The 19,796-nt window shown below is 36.5% G+C and overlaps 1 protein-coding gene across 14 annotated transcripts in view; it reads left to right on the plus strand.

Annotated features, from left to right (window-relative positions):
• LOC135210724 (1-phosphatidylinositol 4,5-bisphosphate phosphodiesterase classes I and II-like) overlaps nt 1–19,796 on the plus strand; it is a 634,901-nt gene that overhangs the window by 445,698 nt on the left and 169,407 nt on the right. For all 14 annotated transcript variants that reach the window (XM_064243527.1, XM_064243524.1, XM_064243531.1 and 11 more), the window contains one exon: nt 16,325–16,458. In XM_064243527.1, coding sequence (XP_064099597.1) covers nt 16,325–16,458 — 134 coding nt within the window. The remainder of the gene's footprint in view (nt 1–16,324; nt 16,459–19,796) is intronic.

Below are 19,796 nucleotides of genomic sequence, written 5' to 3' on the forward strand. Positions count from 1 at the left end.
TTAACCAATAAATTATTTTTAGCCATTTATGCTTCATAATAATGATAATAAAAATAAAGATTATTATTTTTATTATAACTATCAAACATATGTATACAGAAATTATGTATGAAAATTCGTAAAGTAACTAAGTCTACGGCCATAACCAGTATCGTTTCACAGGCAGAACCAGCTCCATTGCAGGAAATCCCTTCTTCTTACCCCCACCCCCATCGGAGGGTTTGGGTGGGAGGTAGGATGAAACCCCATTATAAACCATCATAAGGGCCCCCACTATAACCCTGCCAAGTTTCATGCCCATTGCACCAGCTGTTTGGCCGTGATTGAATGACAAACGGACGGACAAACATTACACCCATTATAGTAAGATTATTATTATTGTCTGCACAGCTGAAAATTAAGCGAAAAGAAAAAAAAAACGATGTTCCAACAATAAAAAAATAATATCGCTCTCGATTCAAAATAATGAAATTTCATTGATATCTGTTAATGTGTAAGTCGAGACAACACCATTGTAATTTGCATATATGTATTTTATTTGTTGACGCTTTGCAATAAGACTTGCAATCACAGCGTTTGTACGAAGAGAAGTATTCTGCTGATTCCTGGAAGTATTTCGTGAGGATCTTTAGTTGCCGGGAATCCGTCTCATAAATGCAAATGTTTCTCCTGGACTGATCAAAAGGTCTGGAAAATGGAGTGTTTAGGAATAGAAAAGGACGTTTTGGACAAAAGAAATCAGCCTCGAACACACGGCTTGGCTCGTCGGAAAAAATTTGGGGAGGGCCAAACTGATGAGGGACCTGTGGAGGGTGAAACTTGTTTTTATTGCATCTCCTGTGTTCAGTCCTGTGCGAGTGATTGTGAAATAATTTTGGCGAAGGCCTTCTCGGTCTATTTACGATTTGAATATCTAAGTACCTTTTGTAGATTGGTCGTTACTTGTATCTTTTTGTAAACCGCGAAGTATATTTCATTATCTAAAAACCGGTTTGTAGCACTCAAGTATGGAAGTAGGTAACCTGAATGTCTTTGCATCCCTCACGAATTGGCATAAGCAACAGCTTCCTCAATAAACCATTTTTTCCTCATCTTTGTTAATTAAACCATTTGTTTCCTTATTTGTTTTAATTAAACCATTTTTTTCCTCATTGATTTTGAGTACCCGACTTGCCATCCAGGATTTAAAATCTCTTGGGGTCTTTCTCCAACGTACCGTCTACCCTCATCCTTATAACGTGATTCTACCATCCAGGATTCAATCCTACGTGGTCTTTAATCCATCCCCATGCATGATCTCCTCCTCCTCCTCCTCCTCCTCCTCCTCCTCCTCCTCCTCCTCCATCCCTTTTCTTTAAAGTCCGACTTTCGACATCACACGCACACAACAGGCGCTCCTAAAGTGTCCGTCGTTCGTGGTAATTGCATCAACTTGTGATGAAACACCCCTGGATTAGCTTGCAGGTGTAGAGTGCGTATGCATCTTAGATACGTCAGCGAGATCCTGCGCACGTAATTCTTCATCTAACTTAGCATTTACTGTAACCTGTTTTATTCCTTTTACTGTACCTCGGTCCATATTTTCTTTCTTCCATCTCTCTTTCCACCCTCTCCTGACAATAATTGTTTAATAGTGCAACTACGAGGTTTTCCTTCTGTTACACTTTTCAACTTTTTCTTGTCAAATTCTGCAAACTTTTTTTCAGTCAAATTCCGTTTCAACGCTGACTGACCTCGTAAGTCCCAGCGATTGACCTTTGGCCTAAATCCTATATTTTATTCCGTTGTCAGTTCTACCATTTACTGTTATCTGATATATCTAAGCTGAAAATGGTATCAGCTCTCTTGCAGTTGTATTAAGATGCTACCGTACATCTCATGTCTCCCAATTGCATATATAAAAGTGGCAGAGTACATGTCCATGTTTTCTGTATGATCCGCGTCCCATGAAACTGTCAGCCACGGCCCGGTGGTGGTCTGTTGTTGTTGTCACCTATAGCGGTGCTAAAACGCACGCTCATGGCTAATTTTAACCTTAAATTTAAAAAATTCTACTGAGGCTAGAGGGCTGCAATTTGGCATGTTTGATGATTGGAAGGTGGATGATCAACATATCAATTTGCAGCCCTCTAGCCTCTGTAGATGTTAAGGTCTGAGGGCGGACAGACAAAGTCAACTAAGGCCATTCAGCGCTGAAACGGAAATTGACAGTAAAAGGTTTGATAGGTGTAACAGGAGGAAAGCCTCAAAGCAGTTCCACTGTGAATATGAAAGGAGGTACAGTAAAAGGAACGAAAGCATTTGCAGCTACGGGCCGAAGGGACGCTGCAAAGAACCTTAAGCAATGCCTACAGTGCACCGCATGAGGTGCATTGACGGCACTACTCCCCTACGGGGTGCAGACGGTCTTGAAGTGCCGCATCTTCATTAATAAATATCTCGATACGTGAGATGATGACATTGTCTATATCTAGTTTAACATGGCACACTTCATTCATTGGAGTTTGGTGGCCACAACTCCAACACATATTAGTTATTAATGTGAGGCATGAATGTACGTATTTGTAAAGTACCGTTGTAGTGAAGGATTGGTTTATATTTGTCGTCAGAATTGTAAGTTTTTTTGTTTTTTTTTGTGTGTGTGTGTGTGCAGCAAATATTTATTTTTCGGCGTCGTTGACCTTGGTTATTGTGATGCCAGCCTCCGAATGCATTGAGTGAATCCAACGACCGGATTATGCACAGTAATAACTTTTGCTCATTTTTCGACCTGTATTTATAATGTCATTGAGTTGTAATGATCTTTTTTTTTTTCTTGGTTACATGTCATTCGGTGTCCTGTTTCCCATAGCAGGTTCCACCCAGCAAGAAAATCTATTTCAGTTGCTGGTGCATTAATGCAATTCATCTCCATAAATTGGTAACTGTCTTTTTTTTCACAATAGAAGAATTACTCCAGGTTTGTAGTTATTCTTGATAACCTTAACATCTCAATCTTCCTGTGTTTCTACTAGGCGTTCCCTTGATGGTGTTCCTTCATCATCTTCAAACGTCTCTCACTTTAATACTCAACTGGGTACCGTATTTTAGAAATGTCAGGATATGCCCCAGATGATTTCGCCACCATCTGAGAGTTGCACTCTGCATGAAGGAGATGCAGTATTCCAGTCAACTCCTGCAATCACAGAAATTGCTACCAAATCCATAGACGCACAGAGTGTAGTGGTTACAGTCTTTGATTCCTTATTTGTTATAACTTACGATGGCCTCCGAACTTCTGTAATTAGTCATATTTGCCATAAGCTTTTCATTGAAATTTTTGAAATCCGAACGGGAAAGGAAGGGAGAAGTTCCCATTCCGGGGGAGATTCGAGCCCAGGTTGGTGAGAGAGAGGACTGGGTAAGGGGTTTCGTCACTCATTCCCTTTTTGGATTCCACGGCGTTCAGTCGAAAATGTATTAAGGATATTGTGAAGTGGAGGAGTTGAGAGATATAATTTCCATATACAGCTTCTCTTACCAAAACATATTAAAGAGAAAGGAAGGCTTATTATACAACCTACTACATATTCTCTCTCTCTCTCTCTCTCTCTCTCTCTCTCTCTCTCTCTCTCTCTCTCGTGCACGACGTATTCCGAGGTTTCCATGTACTGCCTCTCTTACCAAAATCATATAAATGAGAAAGGAAGGCTTATTATACAACCAGCTACATTCTCTCTCTCTCTCTCTCTCTCTCTCTCTCTCTCTCTCTCTCTCTCTCTCTCTCTCTCTCGTGCACGACGTTTTCCGAGGATTAGATAACCTTGTGAAGGAAGGCATACGCTCAGCATCGCAACACACAAGCTTGTCTCTTCTTCTTCGTGGACTTCACTCATATGGTATGCAGACACATAACCCATTTCATCAGGTAAGAGTTGATCTCTTGCCAGAACTGTTCCAGCTCTCTCTCTCTCTCTCTCTCTCTCTCTCTCTCTCTCTCTCTCTCTCTCTCTCAAAAGCATACTCTGCACATAATGTATTAGACCGAGAATAGATATACAGTTAACTACAGTTGAGCACGTTATAAGATGGATTTGAAGCCAGAGTGTTTGTGTGTTCTTACTCAGGAAACCTATTTAGTCAAAAGAATGAAATGTAGGTTAATTGACGACATAGTAAGGTAAGAACTTAAATCCAAAGTCTGACTGTAATTCAGGCATAGAAAAATGAAAAATAGCTTCAAAATCTGAAAATAATTCATAGAGCTATAAATTACAACTTCAAAATATGAAAGTAATTCGGACGTAGAAATATATAAAAGAAAACTTTAAAATCTGAGAATTATTGAGACATAGAAATATATAAGATAACTTCAAAATTGAAAATAATTCAGACATAGAAATATAAAAGACTCAAAAAATCTGAAAGTAATTCAGACAGACTCATGAAGTATAACTTCAAAATATGAAAGTTATTCAAACTTAGAGATAAAAAAAACTTCAAAATCTGAAAAATATCCGACATAGAAATATATAAAATTACTTCAAAGTATGAAAATAATTCAGACATAGAAATATAAAAAAATAACTTTCAAAATCTGAAAATTATTCGGACAGAAATATATAAAATAACTTAAAATCTGAAAATAATTCATGGAAGTATAAAGCACAACTTCAAAATGTGAAAGTAATTTAGACTTAGAAATATAAAATAGAATTCAAAATCTGAAAATAATTTGGACAAAAGTATAAAATTTAACTTCAAAATCTGAAAACGATTCAGACATAGGACTATTAAAAAAAACGTCAAAATCTTGAAGTGATTAAGACATAGGACTAGAAAAAACTATCAAAATATAAATGTTATTCACACATAGAACTATTAAATATACTAACTTCAAAATATGAAAGTAATTCAGACATGGAACTATTTGAAAAAAACGTCAAAATCTTGAAGTGATTCAGACATAGAATTATATATAAAAGAAAACGTATTTCAAATATTTTTCTTCTTAGTTTTGTTCCCCAACGAAACTAAACAGTGAGTGTTGACCTCTCATATTTTGAGGGCCCCAGAATCGTGAGAGTTTCCCCAGTCTCGAAAGTGTCCCAAGTTACTGTATAAGTAATCAACTGAATTGTGACACATTGCCTCGTGCGTTAGGCACTGACTTCTGTTGCAAGTTGCAGCACTGCTTTGTATTTTGAGAAGGCAGCAGGGCATTCTGCTTTGCCTTCAAGCAAGCTTTCTTGGCATTCTATTTTTCCTTTGCCTTTAGATGAGTTTTAGTATTTCCAGACCTTTCTTGTCGGTTTGCCTTCAAGCTTTCTTGGCATTTTATTTATTTATTTTTTGCATCTAGATACGTTTTAGTAATATTTCCATACCTTCTTGTCGGTTTGGGCAGGGGCGAGGTTTGGAAAGCGGCGCTGCCAAATCAAACCTTCTCAATCAATTTATTTAGTATTTGAAAGCACTATAGACCAAAAAAATCCTTAAAAAATCATTGCCAGATGTTCTTTTTATCATATTAAAACCCGTTCGTAACATTTTACACTGAGTAACGATGTAAATATTGCTTTTTTTTTTTTCTTAAACATACCACAGTGTTTGAGCTCCGTTGCATGTAGAGGTCGGAATCGGTTTTAGGAAAATGACGAGCATCGGAATCAACAAGGCGTGACGCGACCTCCAGCTTACTCGGGACGCGTGCAAGATTTCCCCGCTACGCATAAGTTGTAAACATTATATTCCTAACGTAACGTGAAGTGGCCTTCGTAATGAATACTCATACTTAGTACCACTTATGCTAACAACATGTATCAAATAAAAAGGACACACATTAAATACGTTCATATAATCTCAGGTAAAAGTGGAGACACAAATTTATCGAACAGAAACATAGCCTAAAGTCAGTACACCAAATAAATTAAAACATGCTAAAATCTACGGTCAAATAGAGCCTTGTTTCACTAACGAAAATTAAAATATATCCGCTATATTATATTAGAAATAATTTTTCAGTAACGCTTAACATGCACATTATTTATTTTTTACGTTTTCATACTAATCAATGAATAAAAAATATCCTATCCTAAAATTCCTGTATCTTTAACTCAACGCAAAACACCTTTCTCAGACCTTTTTATGCTCTTCCATAGGGCTTTCCAAACACACCCCAACAACAACAAAAACAAAGTAGTTTGGAGGCTTACTCCCCGAGTAAGCGAAAATCTCTATTAATTGAATTAATACAGAGTTTTGTTGAGTATTTTAAAGTACAAAGCAAGTATGAGAGAGAGAGAGAGAGAGAGAGAGAGAGAGAGAGAGAGAGAGAGAGAGAGAACCTCATTGTCAGTGTAAAAGGAGGAAGCTATTATCTTAAGAAAGATGGAAAAGAGCGTTTGACTTAAGTTCCCTCGGAAGAGAGAGAGAGAGAGAGAGAGAGAGAGAGAGAGAGAGAGAGAGAGAGAGAACATTCTCTGGTGTCACGTTCAAGTATTATACTTTCTTTTCTTTCTATCTTCGATGATTACAAATGAAATTGTGCAAATGTCTTGTTTACAAGCTACGACGATGTTTTGCGCTTTTCCTATTAATCTCGTCGTATCTCTTTAAGTCCGAATATCTTCGTGGGATTTACCATGGATGTATTTGACGGTAGGATCAAACCAAGGATTTTCCTCCTGGGATCAAACTAGTGCTTCTTAAAGGGCGCTGATTAAAATAGGAATAAACGAAGTACAATATATATATATATATATATATATATATATATATATATATATATATATATATATATATATATATATATATATCTCCAACACTTATATACTGCATCATCAAGTCGGATCAGAAATTCTTTCAGGTCAGACAGACACAAACCCTTGACTTCCTATTGAAGACCTTAATAATTGTTTTGGACGCTTGAATTTTAAGTCAATGGCCCCACTGTGGCGGGGTTGTTCCAAATGGATAGGTTTCATCTACCGAATAATATTAATAATGATAATAATAATAATAATACTCGTACATGAAATGGTAAAGGATGCTCCTTTAAAATTCCGAAAGTTAGCCCAGTTTTCGCAGCTGATAGTGGTCAGAGCCAAAACAGTTATTTCCCTGTGATATGATGGCTTTTGTTAATGATCAGATTATGGTTATAACAGAACGATAACTGATTTTGTGTGTGTGTGTGGTTCCGTAGCTTTATGCGACTTGTTTTGCCAGATTGGAAGCAGATTTTCCTTATCAAATTTTAGCTGATCTTCCTGGTCAAGAGACTACGTCTGAAGTTAGTCGTTAACAAATGTAAAAATAAGGTTAAAAAGATGGGTCATTTCGGCCTTACTTGCATTTAACTACAAGGAGGCAGTTTCTCTCGGTGGTGTCTGCAGTTTCCAACCTCGCCCCCTTAGATGGGTACTGCCTTCAAAAAAATCACCAACCCTGGATTTCCAAACCCAAGATGCCAGAAAGCGTGTTTGTTTGACACCAGTAATCGTGGTTATTGTAAATATGAACAGGAAAAATTATGACATAAAAAGTAAAGCCTTCAGTTTTATAACGATCATATCATTATTATGGGAGAAAGTTGAAGAAATTATACAGAGATTAAAAAAATATATATTTTATATCTGTTAAAACAAAATGTCTGACTACGGATAGATCCAGGAAAGCTTATTTCCATGGCAAAGCTTCGGAAGATGGCGAAGTTATTCTAGATAACAGAGTATTCAGGATACTTGGTATCATTCCAGTTGTGTAAAATCGAGGTGCGGTCTTATAGCATTCTACGGTACCAGCTGAGGTTGTAGCGTGGCATGTAATAAAAATAATAATAATAAAAATAATAATAATCGTCACTTTCCAAATTTCCGCTCATCGCCTCTCTCCCATCACGCGAATCTCGTCTAATATATATATATATATATATTTATATGTGTGTGTGTGTGTGTGTGTGTGTGTGTGTGTGTGTGTGTATATACATACAAGCGAATACCGCAGGAAAATCATAGGCAGAAATCCAAGCGTTTCTTGACGATGTCTTCATAAAGACGAAAGCGCTGGATTTCTGCCTATCATTTTCCCGTGGTATTCGCTTATTTAATGAAGTCACGTGCATCTACTGCGTTTTTTAAGAATATATATACACATATATATGTGTGTGTGTACACACATTAAATGTACGTATGTATGTGTATATATTCATTCACTCAATAGAATACACGGCCCTTCCACGATGCCCAGTCTGTCCCCATATTCGCTCACTAATGACAACGACTGCCTTGTCTCCTTCCCTCCCTTACTCCCTACCCCCCCCCCCCTCCCCCTTCTCCACTTAACGTGAAGGGAGATCATTAATGCACCTCAAGTTAACCCCAGTTTCGCTTATTTCAAGGCAACAGGTGGTGGGTTTTCCAGGTAGCTCGACGAGGAGAGAGAGCGAGGACAGATGAGGAGAGGAGAGAGGAGAGAGAGAGAGACGAGAGAGAGAGAGAGAGAGAGAGAGAGAGAGAGAGAGAGAGAGAGAGAGGTCAATCGCTGCGCCAGCAGCCAGATCGTGCAATTCAAGTCTCGGGGAATATCTCCAGTTTTCCCGATGTTTGTCGTGACTGAATATCTATCTATCTATCTATCTATCTATCTATCTATATATTTATATCGTTTATTGCAACGAGGAGGAGTTTTTGGCGCCGTTGAGGATTGCTCTCCTGAGGAAATTTGAGAGAGTACTTTTTATGACTACGGTTGTTCCTCACCTGTTGACTGTGTGGAAGACATATATGACGATTGCCGTTTCATATAACTTCACAAGAGTCGAATTGGCGTTTATTTGACTCCTACACACACATACACATACATACATACATACATACACAGCGTAATCCACTTCTATCAGAGAAGAATTAAAATAACAACACACATATATATATATATATATATATATATATATATATATATATATGAGAGAGAGAGAGAGAGAGAGAGAGAGAGGTGTCTATTACGGTTCCTCTATTTGAAATCTATTAATGAGACGTAGTCAGAGCTTGGACAGCAAACTACAACTTGAAGCAGCTGTAGTAGTAATGCGTGGCTTAGTTTGAGCGGCTATATATATAATATATATATATATATATATATATATATATATATATATATATATATATATATATATATATATACAGTGGTCCCCCGTATTCACGGGGGATGCGTACCAGACCCCCCGTGAATAGTTAGAACCCGCGAATGTTTGGAACCCCTATAAAAACGATGAAAACAGCCTATTTTGTTAGTTAAAACTCAAGAAAAACCACTAAAAATTTTCATACTTGTTTTTTTTAATAGTTTTATCACAAAAAGTGCCTTTTATGATGAAATTGATAAAAAAAAAAACCAGGAATTTGTGGATATTTCTCATAGAAAAATACTGCAAACGCTGCAAATTTTCCGCGAATATGCGGGGAAACGTTCCCTGAGTGAAATCCGCGAAGGTGTGAGTCCCCGAATCCGGAGAACGCAAATATGGGGGCCCACTGTGTGTGTGTGTGTGTGTGTGTGGTGTGTGTGTGATATATATATATATATATATATATATATATATATATATATATATATATATAGTATATACGATGTGTGTGTGCGTGTGTGTTATAAGAAAGGGGTCATTGATATTTGTTTTCAGGCTTTTCTCACCGTTCCCTCTACGGGACCAAACCACCTCTGGACATTTGATCCATCTCGTCATCAGTACCAACCAACACTGTGAGTGCGTCTTCCCATCTTGCTCTTCCTCGCCTTCGTATTGTTTTTCATTCCGTATAGTTTTAATTTTTTCACATTTCGAGACGTGAATGCTCTTGAATAATTAATAATGTCCGTCCTATACTGAAGGAGAATAAGAAGCTTAAAGAAATGTGAAAGAGTAAGGAGAGGGTTTCCAGTAAAATGTATTTCGAGACCAATGAAATGTGGAGATTGGAGAATGTTAATCGACGACGACTGACGGGCATCTCAAGGAGGGGAATTTGGATTAACCGCTAACTTCGTTCCTAGCGTATGGATTTTCTTGAAAATTGCAAGGTTGTTTTATCACATAAAGGTCATTTGTCAGCCAAAATTTCATTACTCTAGGACAAAAATTGGCCAAGTATTCAAAAAAGACAAAAAGAAAAAGTGTGTTGGATGTATTAGTGTGTATATGTGTATGTGTGTTTGAGGGAGAGAGAGAGAGTCTGACTTTCAGCGTTTGGTGTTAAAGTAGGAGAAGTTCCTGAACACGTTATCGGAGAGAGAGAGAGAGAGAGAGAGAGCTAGCAAGTGACACCCTAATACAATATTCAGTGGTGGCCTTTACAGCCGGAGGGTGGAGGCGACAGACACACACAGCCCCAGCAGCGCCAGCAACAGCGATGCTGTGCTGCTGTTGCTGTTAACTGCAACAATAACAGCACTGCTGTGTCGGTGCTGCTGCTGCGACGGTCTATGCGACGGCAGCAGGACAACACAGCCAAGTTGAAGAACAAGTTAGGAACAGTTTAAAGCTGAAGGCGCGAGTGCCATTGTGTTGGAAAGAACGCTCCCCCACAAATAAATATTCACTTAGAATTTGCTGACGTCTCCGTGACCTAGTTTTATTTCTTTAAAGAGATCGTTTTCCTCTTGATTGTTTTATTCCAGCATATGGTTACATAGTTTAATTTTTTTAAAGAGATAATTTGCGACTGATTTTTTTTTCTTTTCCTACAGATCGTCGCAGAGTTTGATCATATTTTTTAAAGAGATCGTTTTGCTGTTGATTTTTTTTTTCCCATTTTGTCTCCTCAAGCAGATCGTCGAAGAATTTGATTATTTTTTTTTTTTTTTTTAAGATATCTCTTACTAGTGATTTTTATCTTTTCCAACAGATCGTTGCGGAGTTTGATTAGTTTGTTAAGAGATCTTTTGCAAGTGATTTTTTTTCTTTTCCAACTGATCGTCGCAGATTTTGATTATTTTTTAAGAAATCTTTTGTTGTTTATTTTTTTTTTCTTTTTACGTTTCCAACAGATCGTCGCAGAGTTCGATCATGTTTTATTTTAAGAGATCTTTTTGCTGTTGATTTTTTTTTTCACTTTCCAACGGATCGTCGCAGAATTTGAATTTTTTTTAAGATATTGTTTTTATATTGATTTGGTCCTTTTTTTAAATCAGTTTTTTTATGTTAGCTTGCGAAGAACCTACTTTTGATATGATCTGATATATGTGCGCTTGTATAAGTTCTGCATGTCGTTATTAGTAAAGAATTTTGTAATTACCATTTTGATCATGACCATCATTCTCGTCTGTACTATATACGTGTATATATATATATATATATATATATATATATATATATATATATATATATAGTATATATATAGAGAGAGAGAGAGAGAGAGAGAGAGAGAGAGAGAGAGATGAGAGAGAGAGAGAGAGAATGTTTATCAGTAGTATATCGCCGAAAGTTAAGTACGGAGCTTTATTGAAGCCTGTCCGAGGGTCACTAGCAACAGGTGATCGGATTTTTGGGTAGAAATCCAGAACTGGATAAATAATATTTTTCCCGGGGCGGGGGGGGCGGCGGCGGGGGGGGGGGAGTGGTGTGGTTGGCTGCAACGATGGATTGTCTAGCTTTGGCGGAGGTTTGCAGTCTCTTAAGTGCCTTTCTTTACCAGTTTGTATATATCATCGACTTTGTTTACCTTTTGTGTATATTTATCATCGCCTTTGTTTACCTTTTGTGTATATTTATCATCGCCTTTGTTTATCTTTTGTGTATATTTATCATCGACTTTGTTTACCTTTTGTGTATATTTATCATCGCCTTTGTTTACCTTTTGTGTATATTTATCATCGACCTTTGTTTACCTTTTGTTTATATTTATCATCGTCTTTGTTTATCTTTTGTGTATATTTATCATCGCCTTTGTTTACCTTTTGTGTATATTTATCATCGATTTGTACCTTTTGTGTATATTTATCATCGACTTTGTTTACCTTTTGTTTATATTTATCATCGTCTTTGTTTATCTTTTGTGTATATTTATCATCGCCTTTGTTTACCTTTTGTGTATATTTATCATCGTCTTTGTTTATCTTTTGTGTATATTTATCATCGCCTTTGTTTACCTTTTGTGTATATTTATTATCGTCATCTTCGCGTTATAATTAATGGAATAATGTTTATCTCTTTTGTTACTGTAGATTCAATTTTAGACGGAGTTTATTTTTTTCATTCGGAGCCAAAGGGACGGTCAACGCAGTGCCCTAATCTATCCCTGACCCCAACTCCTGCCCGCTCAAAAAAAAAAAAAAAAAAAAAAAAAAAAAAAAAAAAAAAATAGTGACACTGGAAACGAAAAAGGAATGGAACAGGATTGGCTCTCTTTCCCAGGTAGCGAAAATGGCCAATTCTTTTACGATTGAATTTCACTCGAGAAACTATTCGAAAATATCTCCAACGAGAACCAATTTTCGCTTAAGTTTGTTATTGGTCCTTGGAGTTGGCCTGACACATTCGCTAATTCCGCGAATTGCTAACGGCCAAGCAGCGTCCTTAATGTCTCTGTTTCTTTAAAAGTAGTTTGGATACTGCGTTGACTGGTAGCCTTGAAATCTGAAAGTATGCAAGTGAAGACATTCGTCCCAAGTAGGTTTCGAACCCAAGCTTGTTAGAAAACTGGGGTTTAGTTTTTTTTCCACATAACCACACCACGAAAAGGGATAAGAATTCTCTTCGAGCCATCAAATTCTATTACAGCTGACGTGTTGTGCCGTTTCCGTATCCCTCTATTTTTGAATCAAGCTACTCAGCTTTCATTAAAAAGTCTTTGAAGCCTACTACATCCATCGGGGTTAGAACCCGCTGTCTTTCCTCCCCTCTATTCTCTTCCTCTGCGTCAGGTATGAGGGCCTGTGAGTCGCCAGCGCCTTCAGCCTTTCCGGAAAAATTAGACTCACTTTCCAGTAGACTCACTTTCCACCCTCTCCTTATCATTGTTGCATAATGCAACTGCTTTGAGGTTTTCCTTCTGTTACACCTTGCAACATCTCTTCGCTCTAAGTTACCCTTTCAACTCTGAATAACCTCATATGTCCCAGCTCTTGGCCTTTGGTCTAAATTCTGCAGTCCTTCCATAAAAATGAGAGAGCAATGAGCAATGTTAAAAATGGGATAATTTGAAATATAATAATGTTACTAATGTATTCATGCCGCCAAGAATGACTTAATTTAAGAGGGTCGAAGCACCTCAGTGGCGTGATCGGTATGGTCTTGACCCGCCACCTCGGTGGCCGCGAGTTCGATTCTCGGGCATTCTATTGGGGTATTAGAGATGTGTATTTCCAGCGATAGAAGTTCACTCTCGACGTGGTTCGGAAGTCACGTAAAGCCGTTGGTCCCGTTGCTGAATAACCACTGGTTCCATGCAACGTAAAAACACCATACAAACAAAAGAAAAAAAAAAAACAAATAAGAGGGTCGAGACAGTAATTCCTGAGAGAAGGGAGTGATGCGCTTTCCCCAAAGCTGTAATTAATGTATTTTCATCCTGTATACTTATACGTACACGGGTCAGTGGTGCCAGGTGCTGCCCCCTGGCAGGGAGAAGGAATTCTGAATATGGAGTTTTATTACCTGCGGGCTATCATCACGAGCAGAAAACATAAATATGTGCATGCTGTATTTTATTACATTGTGGCTACTCTAACTGGATAAGCATCCGGTTATTTCCAAAGCATGATTCCGCTGAATAGGATCATTAAAAAAAAGGACAAATAGATGAGGTATTTAACTCATGAAAGCGACACTTCCAGCCAGGAAAGTCACAGTGATTCCCGGCAATTCGAAGTGTTATCACGACTCCCCTGAACCTTATGAACAGCGGAATCAACATAGCCCCCAGGAAGATCATTCAACAGGTCAGTAAAAAGAAAAGAAAAAAAAATGTGTGGCAGCACGGCGCTTCGATATCGATAGTGTCCATTGGCAAATTGTTTAATTGACTTCTTTGTCAAGTATGGGTTTTCTGAGACTTCTGAATCAATACGGTTTTTTTTCACAGACTTTTGGAGCTTTAGAAATGCTTTATAAGCTTTTTATAAACTTTTAATGAATGTAGCAGATCCAGAGACTGCAAGACAGTAGGTCTAGACCTTCATAAACCTTCGCTACTATAGACACAGGAGAGAGCGCACGTCCGCCATTCTACCCCACTAGATTAAATGCTTTTGCTGAAATATCAAGAGGTTGAGAGGTTCTAGCCATCGTCAATTTGTCGTTTCCGTCTGTGACTAAAGTTTATAAAATCTACGGTCTGAGCCCGAACGATTTCAACTTCTGTAAGATCTCGACAACTCTGTGTCTTCTCTTTGGTCCATACTGCTTCCTTGAAGCATCTCGGGTAAACTCCTTCAATATCACTTTGAAATACTTTTGTGTACAGACTTAAACAAACGGACAAACAAACATTTATCAGCGAGCGCAAACCCCTCAACGTTCCGGCTACGTTGGTGTAGGTAACAAATAAGTTGCGGAACCAAAGTAAATTTTCAGTTTTAAGTAGGGTATGCAGTTTACGCTGTAGCTGTTAGCAGATGATTTGTTTACACAGTTTCTTTATCCTGTTATTCTTACGTGATGTACCAGGACAAAACAATGTACCATCCACTCTGGTGTTGTGACGGTTTCATTTATTGATCTTTTGAAGTTTCGAGAAGCTTTTGCAGTTACTCAATTCACGTGATGTACTACGCTGGTTTCAGCATGTCAATAATAATTCTATATCGCTCTCTTTCAGCAGAGTAATCCCTGACTCTTTCAGTCTCGGGGTTCTGCTGTTGTTTGATCGTATAAAGACCCACACTTCCTCTTTTATGTTGTTCAAACAAATTAAATGTTTGAATACATCTCTATTGCTGATTTCTTTTGGCCTTCGTTGTTTGAAGTTAAAAAGAAACAAACTTCCTCATTTTGGCTTTTTGCGCCTCTCTTTTTATTCAGATATTTCGAGTTTAAACATCCTTGGAAGGTCATGAAGTAAAAAAGAATAATAATCATTGAAAAATGTGTAGAAATCCTTTAATTCCATCTGATCCCAAAATATATTTTCAGGAAAAAAAAATCATTGCTTTTATCTTTGGTTTAGGTTAAATAGTCTACCATGAAGGAACGAGTGCGGTTATATTATTTATGCCATCAGATATAATTGGTGAAAGTTTGATGTTTTTTCAGTGTATGATCTTTCTTTTTAGCTGAATGAAAATAGTGGTGTATGATAAAAATTTATGGAATTGCGGAATTAACGGCAGATTATCAGAGAGGAGGCGAATTTTGGCCTCGTTGAATTTGTTTTAATGAAAAATGTCAAAGTGGCAGACAGGGTAAATTTTTGAGGGGAAGAACAAGGCGTGATCCGACCTCCAGCTTACTCGGGTGCGTGCTAAAATCTATGGGCAAATAGCCCGTTGTTTCACCAACGATAATTTGATTAAGTGCGCTATAATTTATTAGAAATAATTCTGTACTGTTTAACATGCACATTATTTATTGTTTACCTTTCCTTTCTAATAAATAAATCATAAATATGCTGTCCTAAAATTCCTGTATCTTTAACTCGACACAAATTACCTTTTTCAGACCTTTGTAGTCTTTCCCGTAGGGTTACCCTAGCCCGCCCCCCCCCCCCACCCCCCCCCCCCACCCCCCCCCCCGCCCCCCCCCCCCCCCAACATTAACAACAACATCAACAAAGTAGTTCGTAGGCTTACTTCCCGAGTAAAAGAAAATGAAGTTTCCACGAAGGGAGGAGAGTTGCTGATAGATGAAATATCTGATTGATTACTAGAATTTTATTTTATTTATTTTTTTATTTTTTTTTTTTATGAGAATAGGTCACTGGATGAAATTTTTAAGTAAACGAAATTAACGTTCTGTCCAGCTAGTTCCAGAAGTGCCCTAACGTTACGTGAGTGGCTGAAGTAGGGTTAAACGTTATTATTATTATTATTATTATTATTATTATTATTATTATTATTATTATTATTATTATTATTATTATTATTTAGAGATGAACCCTATTTATATGGATCAACCCTACAGGGACCATTGACTCGAAATTCAAGCTTCCAAAGAATGAGCTGTTCATTTGAAAGTCACCGAAGATAATAGAAATACGGAAAGAAGATGCCAGTTATCATAGAATTTTGAAAAATAAAGATAAACTAATAAATAAACAGCTAAAAATATGAATGAGTTTTTAAAAGGTTTTAGAGTAGGAATTCACTGCGTCTTCCCTTGATGCAACTGACTTGTCTTCTTTTCCAGCTGTGGGCAGACGAAATACTGAAGATGGCGTACAACCTCTTGGCCATTAATTCATCCCCCTATATTTTCCTCAAGAAGTGCTATACAAAGCTAGAACTGACTGCTGACAGGCAAAATAAAGTTGCAGTTAAGAAGTGAGTATTTTATGATGGATGTGTTATTACCATGAGAATTTAGATACTCATCTATTTCTTCAACTAATTGGTTTCCGAGGTGTAGTTTTGATGAAGTTCCCCTTCTTCTTCTTCTTCTTCTTCTGTTTACATTAACTCTTTGATAGTTATTAGAACTGGCTTTGAAAATATGAAAGAATAAATATTTCTTGAATCCCTGTTAAAGTCAACAAGAACTTTTTGAGTCGTGAAGAATGTTAATTTCCATAGTTTTATAAGTCAGAGTTGTGTTTAACATGAGAGTATTTATTTCTGGATTGCTCCTCTTCAATGTTTTATTCTCAGTAAAACCTCCGCAGAGTAGTCTCCAAATTAGATTTGCATATTGGACTTATTCAGGATCTTATGTCCATTTGTTTTTTGTTGAATGATGGATGGGCGGTACCCACTCGTATGCTCAGTAAAGAAAAAAAATTCTCTTGACTTCCGTGTCTGGGTGAAGGTTATAACACAGAATGCTTGAAACCCAATTTTGTAATAGATGTTTCATCCTCCCAGGTTATGATAAAAGATTATACAAGGTTTAAGCCTCACTGAGGCACAGAAGTTCCCATACCACTCGGGAAGTATCGTTAATTGGTCACTAGCTCGTGTTACTGAGCACACTATATAAATGGGACAAAACATGAACAAACTAGAATGACAGATCGATTGGAAATTACCAAGATAGATGTCAACCTTTAAGAAGAATTCTCCTTTAGGGAAAGACCTGATATGTGTTGAGGTAAAATAATATTAGGACATTGGCCACAATAAAATGTTTCATTGTTGAAGCAAAATCTCAAGTCCTTGTATTGGCTGCAATATCTGTGATCTTTCAGAAGGACAGGCTTTGATAATGTTTGTCATCATTATTACTGAGTAATTGTAATGTGTGATGCAGAGTTTGCAGTTATTCTGAAAGCCAGTCGCTGATGTTTCCAATGAAAGAAGAGACATAGTAAACCCTTATTAGGTTTTGTACATTGTAGTAACATTCGTGCTCAAATTTGTCAAATAAAAAATTTAGGATTAGTCAACCTTGATGAAGTAAAACTTTACATTTATACGCTTAGTCATTCTAACAGCATTGGTTACTACAGACACTGAGTTTAAAGAGAGGTAATTGATTCTTAAAATCTATCTTACATCAAAGGCACAGCTGGCCAAACTTTTGCATAATATATATATTATATCATATATATATATATATATATATATATATATATATATAATATATAATTATATATATCTTGCAATTCCGTAATGGTCCCGTGAGTGAAGTATATAAGAGATCCTCACGTGAAAATGAAAGGAGGTACCAAGACTTTCAACTTTTATTCCAAAGTCATCTTCAGGGTACTGAACAATTTTAAGAGAACAACTTATACAAGAAAGCAACATGAGGCCACAAATAACAATAAAACATGTCAACAACCTACCTAAGTATGCAAACAAACATTGTTCAAAACAAATGACATACTTAGCGGAAATATGCAGTTACTACAAATCACAGTACAAAACTATCTGTTTGTAAAATATCTAAGAACTTGTTTAACTTTTAAATCATCAAGAATAAAACTTTTCAACATTTCGTCCATCTTAAAAAGACCATCGCTCATATTCATGTTACTAAAAGAACTAATGAGGAAACCTTCAACTAACAATCTGCCATACATTGATGAACTTCTGAAAACTACTCTAGCTGAATTCCAGTCTATAGGGTGTTCAAAATCCCTCACGTGACAAAAAATGGCACTTGAACCGTTTGCAACCCGTACATTATATTTATGCTGTGTAACTCTCTTACTTAATTCCTTACCAGATTGTCCAATATAAGGCAAATTACAAACAGCAGTTAATTTTGTACACGCCTCCTGTTTTCATCACTGATTTATTACAAAACAATGCATTCTTGACAGATGAATTATTGCTAAAAACAACATTTATTTTCAGACATTTCAAGCTACGTACAATTGATAATAATTCACAGTGGTATGGCAAAACTAAAATATTCTCAATTTCAAAATTACTTGATCTTTTGTAACAATAAAATTATTTTTTGGCACTTTGGAGGCAGCTATCAATATTATATTACCCAAGGTATTTTATTGATAGTTGCCTCCAAAGTGCCAAAAAATAATTTTATTGTCACAAAAGATCAAGTAATTTTGAAATTGAGAATATTTTAGTTTTGCCATACCACTGTGAATTTTTATCAATTGTACGTAGCCTGAAATGTCTGAAAATAAATGTTTTTAGCGATAATTCATCTGTCAAGAATGCATTGTTTTGTAATAAATCAGTGATGAAAACAGGAGGCGTGTACAAAATTAACTGCTCTGTTTGTAATTTGCCTTATATTGGACAATCTGGTAAGGAATTAAGTAAGAGTTACACAGCATAAATATAATGTACGGGTTGCAAACGGTTCAAGTGCCATTTTTTGTCACGTGAGGGATTTTGAACACCCTATAGACTGGAATTCAGCTAGAGTAGTTTTCAGAAGTTCATCAGTGTATGGCAGATTGTTAGTTGAAGGTTTCCTCATTAGTTCTTTTAATAACATGAATATGAGCGATGGCCTTTTTAAGATGGACGAAATGTTGAAAAGTTTTATTCTTGATGATTTAAAAGTTAAACAAGTTCTTAGATATTTTACAAACAGATAGTTTTGTATTGTGATTTGTAGTAACTGCATATTTCCGCTAAGTATGTCATTTGTTTTGAACAATGTTTGTTTGCATACTTAAGTAGGTTGTTGACTTGTTTTATTGTTATTTGTGGCCTCATGTTGCTTTCTTGTATAAGTTGTTCTCTTAAAATTGTTCAGTACCCTGAAGATGACTTTGGAATAAAAGTTGAAAGTCTTGGTACCTCCTTCTTTCATTTTCACGTGAGGATCTCTTATATATATATATATATATATATATATATATATATATATATATATATATATATAATATATGTATATATATCTTATACTGTACTCTGTTACTGACGTATTGAAAATACAGTGGCAATAAAAGACATCCAGATTACCTTCTCTCCTAAAAGTTTATTTAATGATTAGAAATATTTCATATATCTGAGGTAGGAAATACCCTCTGGATATTTACTGAGAAAATCACGAACCGAAACCAGTCACAGAAATTTTGTTAACAAGATATTTTCATGCTATCAGATATAGGAATTCTCCCAAACAAAGTGACTAAATACTGTGGTCACATTGCTATATTCAAGTGGGATAGGGTTACCATCTACGCAATATAGATAATAATAGAATTTTATTTGTACAATCTCATTTACTTCACTTGAGA

This window comes from Macrobrachium nipponense, chromosome 4, assembly GCF_015104395.2.
Source record: "Macrobrachium nipponense isolate FS-2020 chromosome 4, ASM1510439v2, whole genome shotgun sequence".
Taxonomy (NCBI): Eukaryota; Metazoa; Arthropoda; class Malacostraca; order Decapoda; family Palaemonidae; genus Macrobrachium; species Macrobrachium nipponense.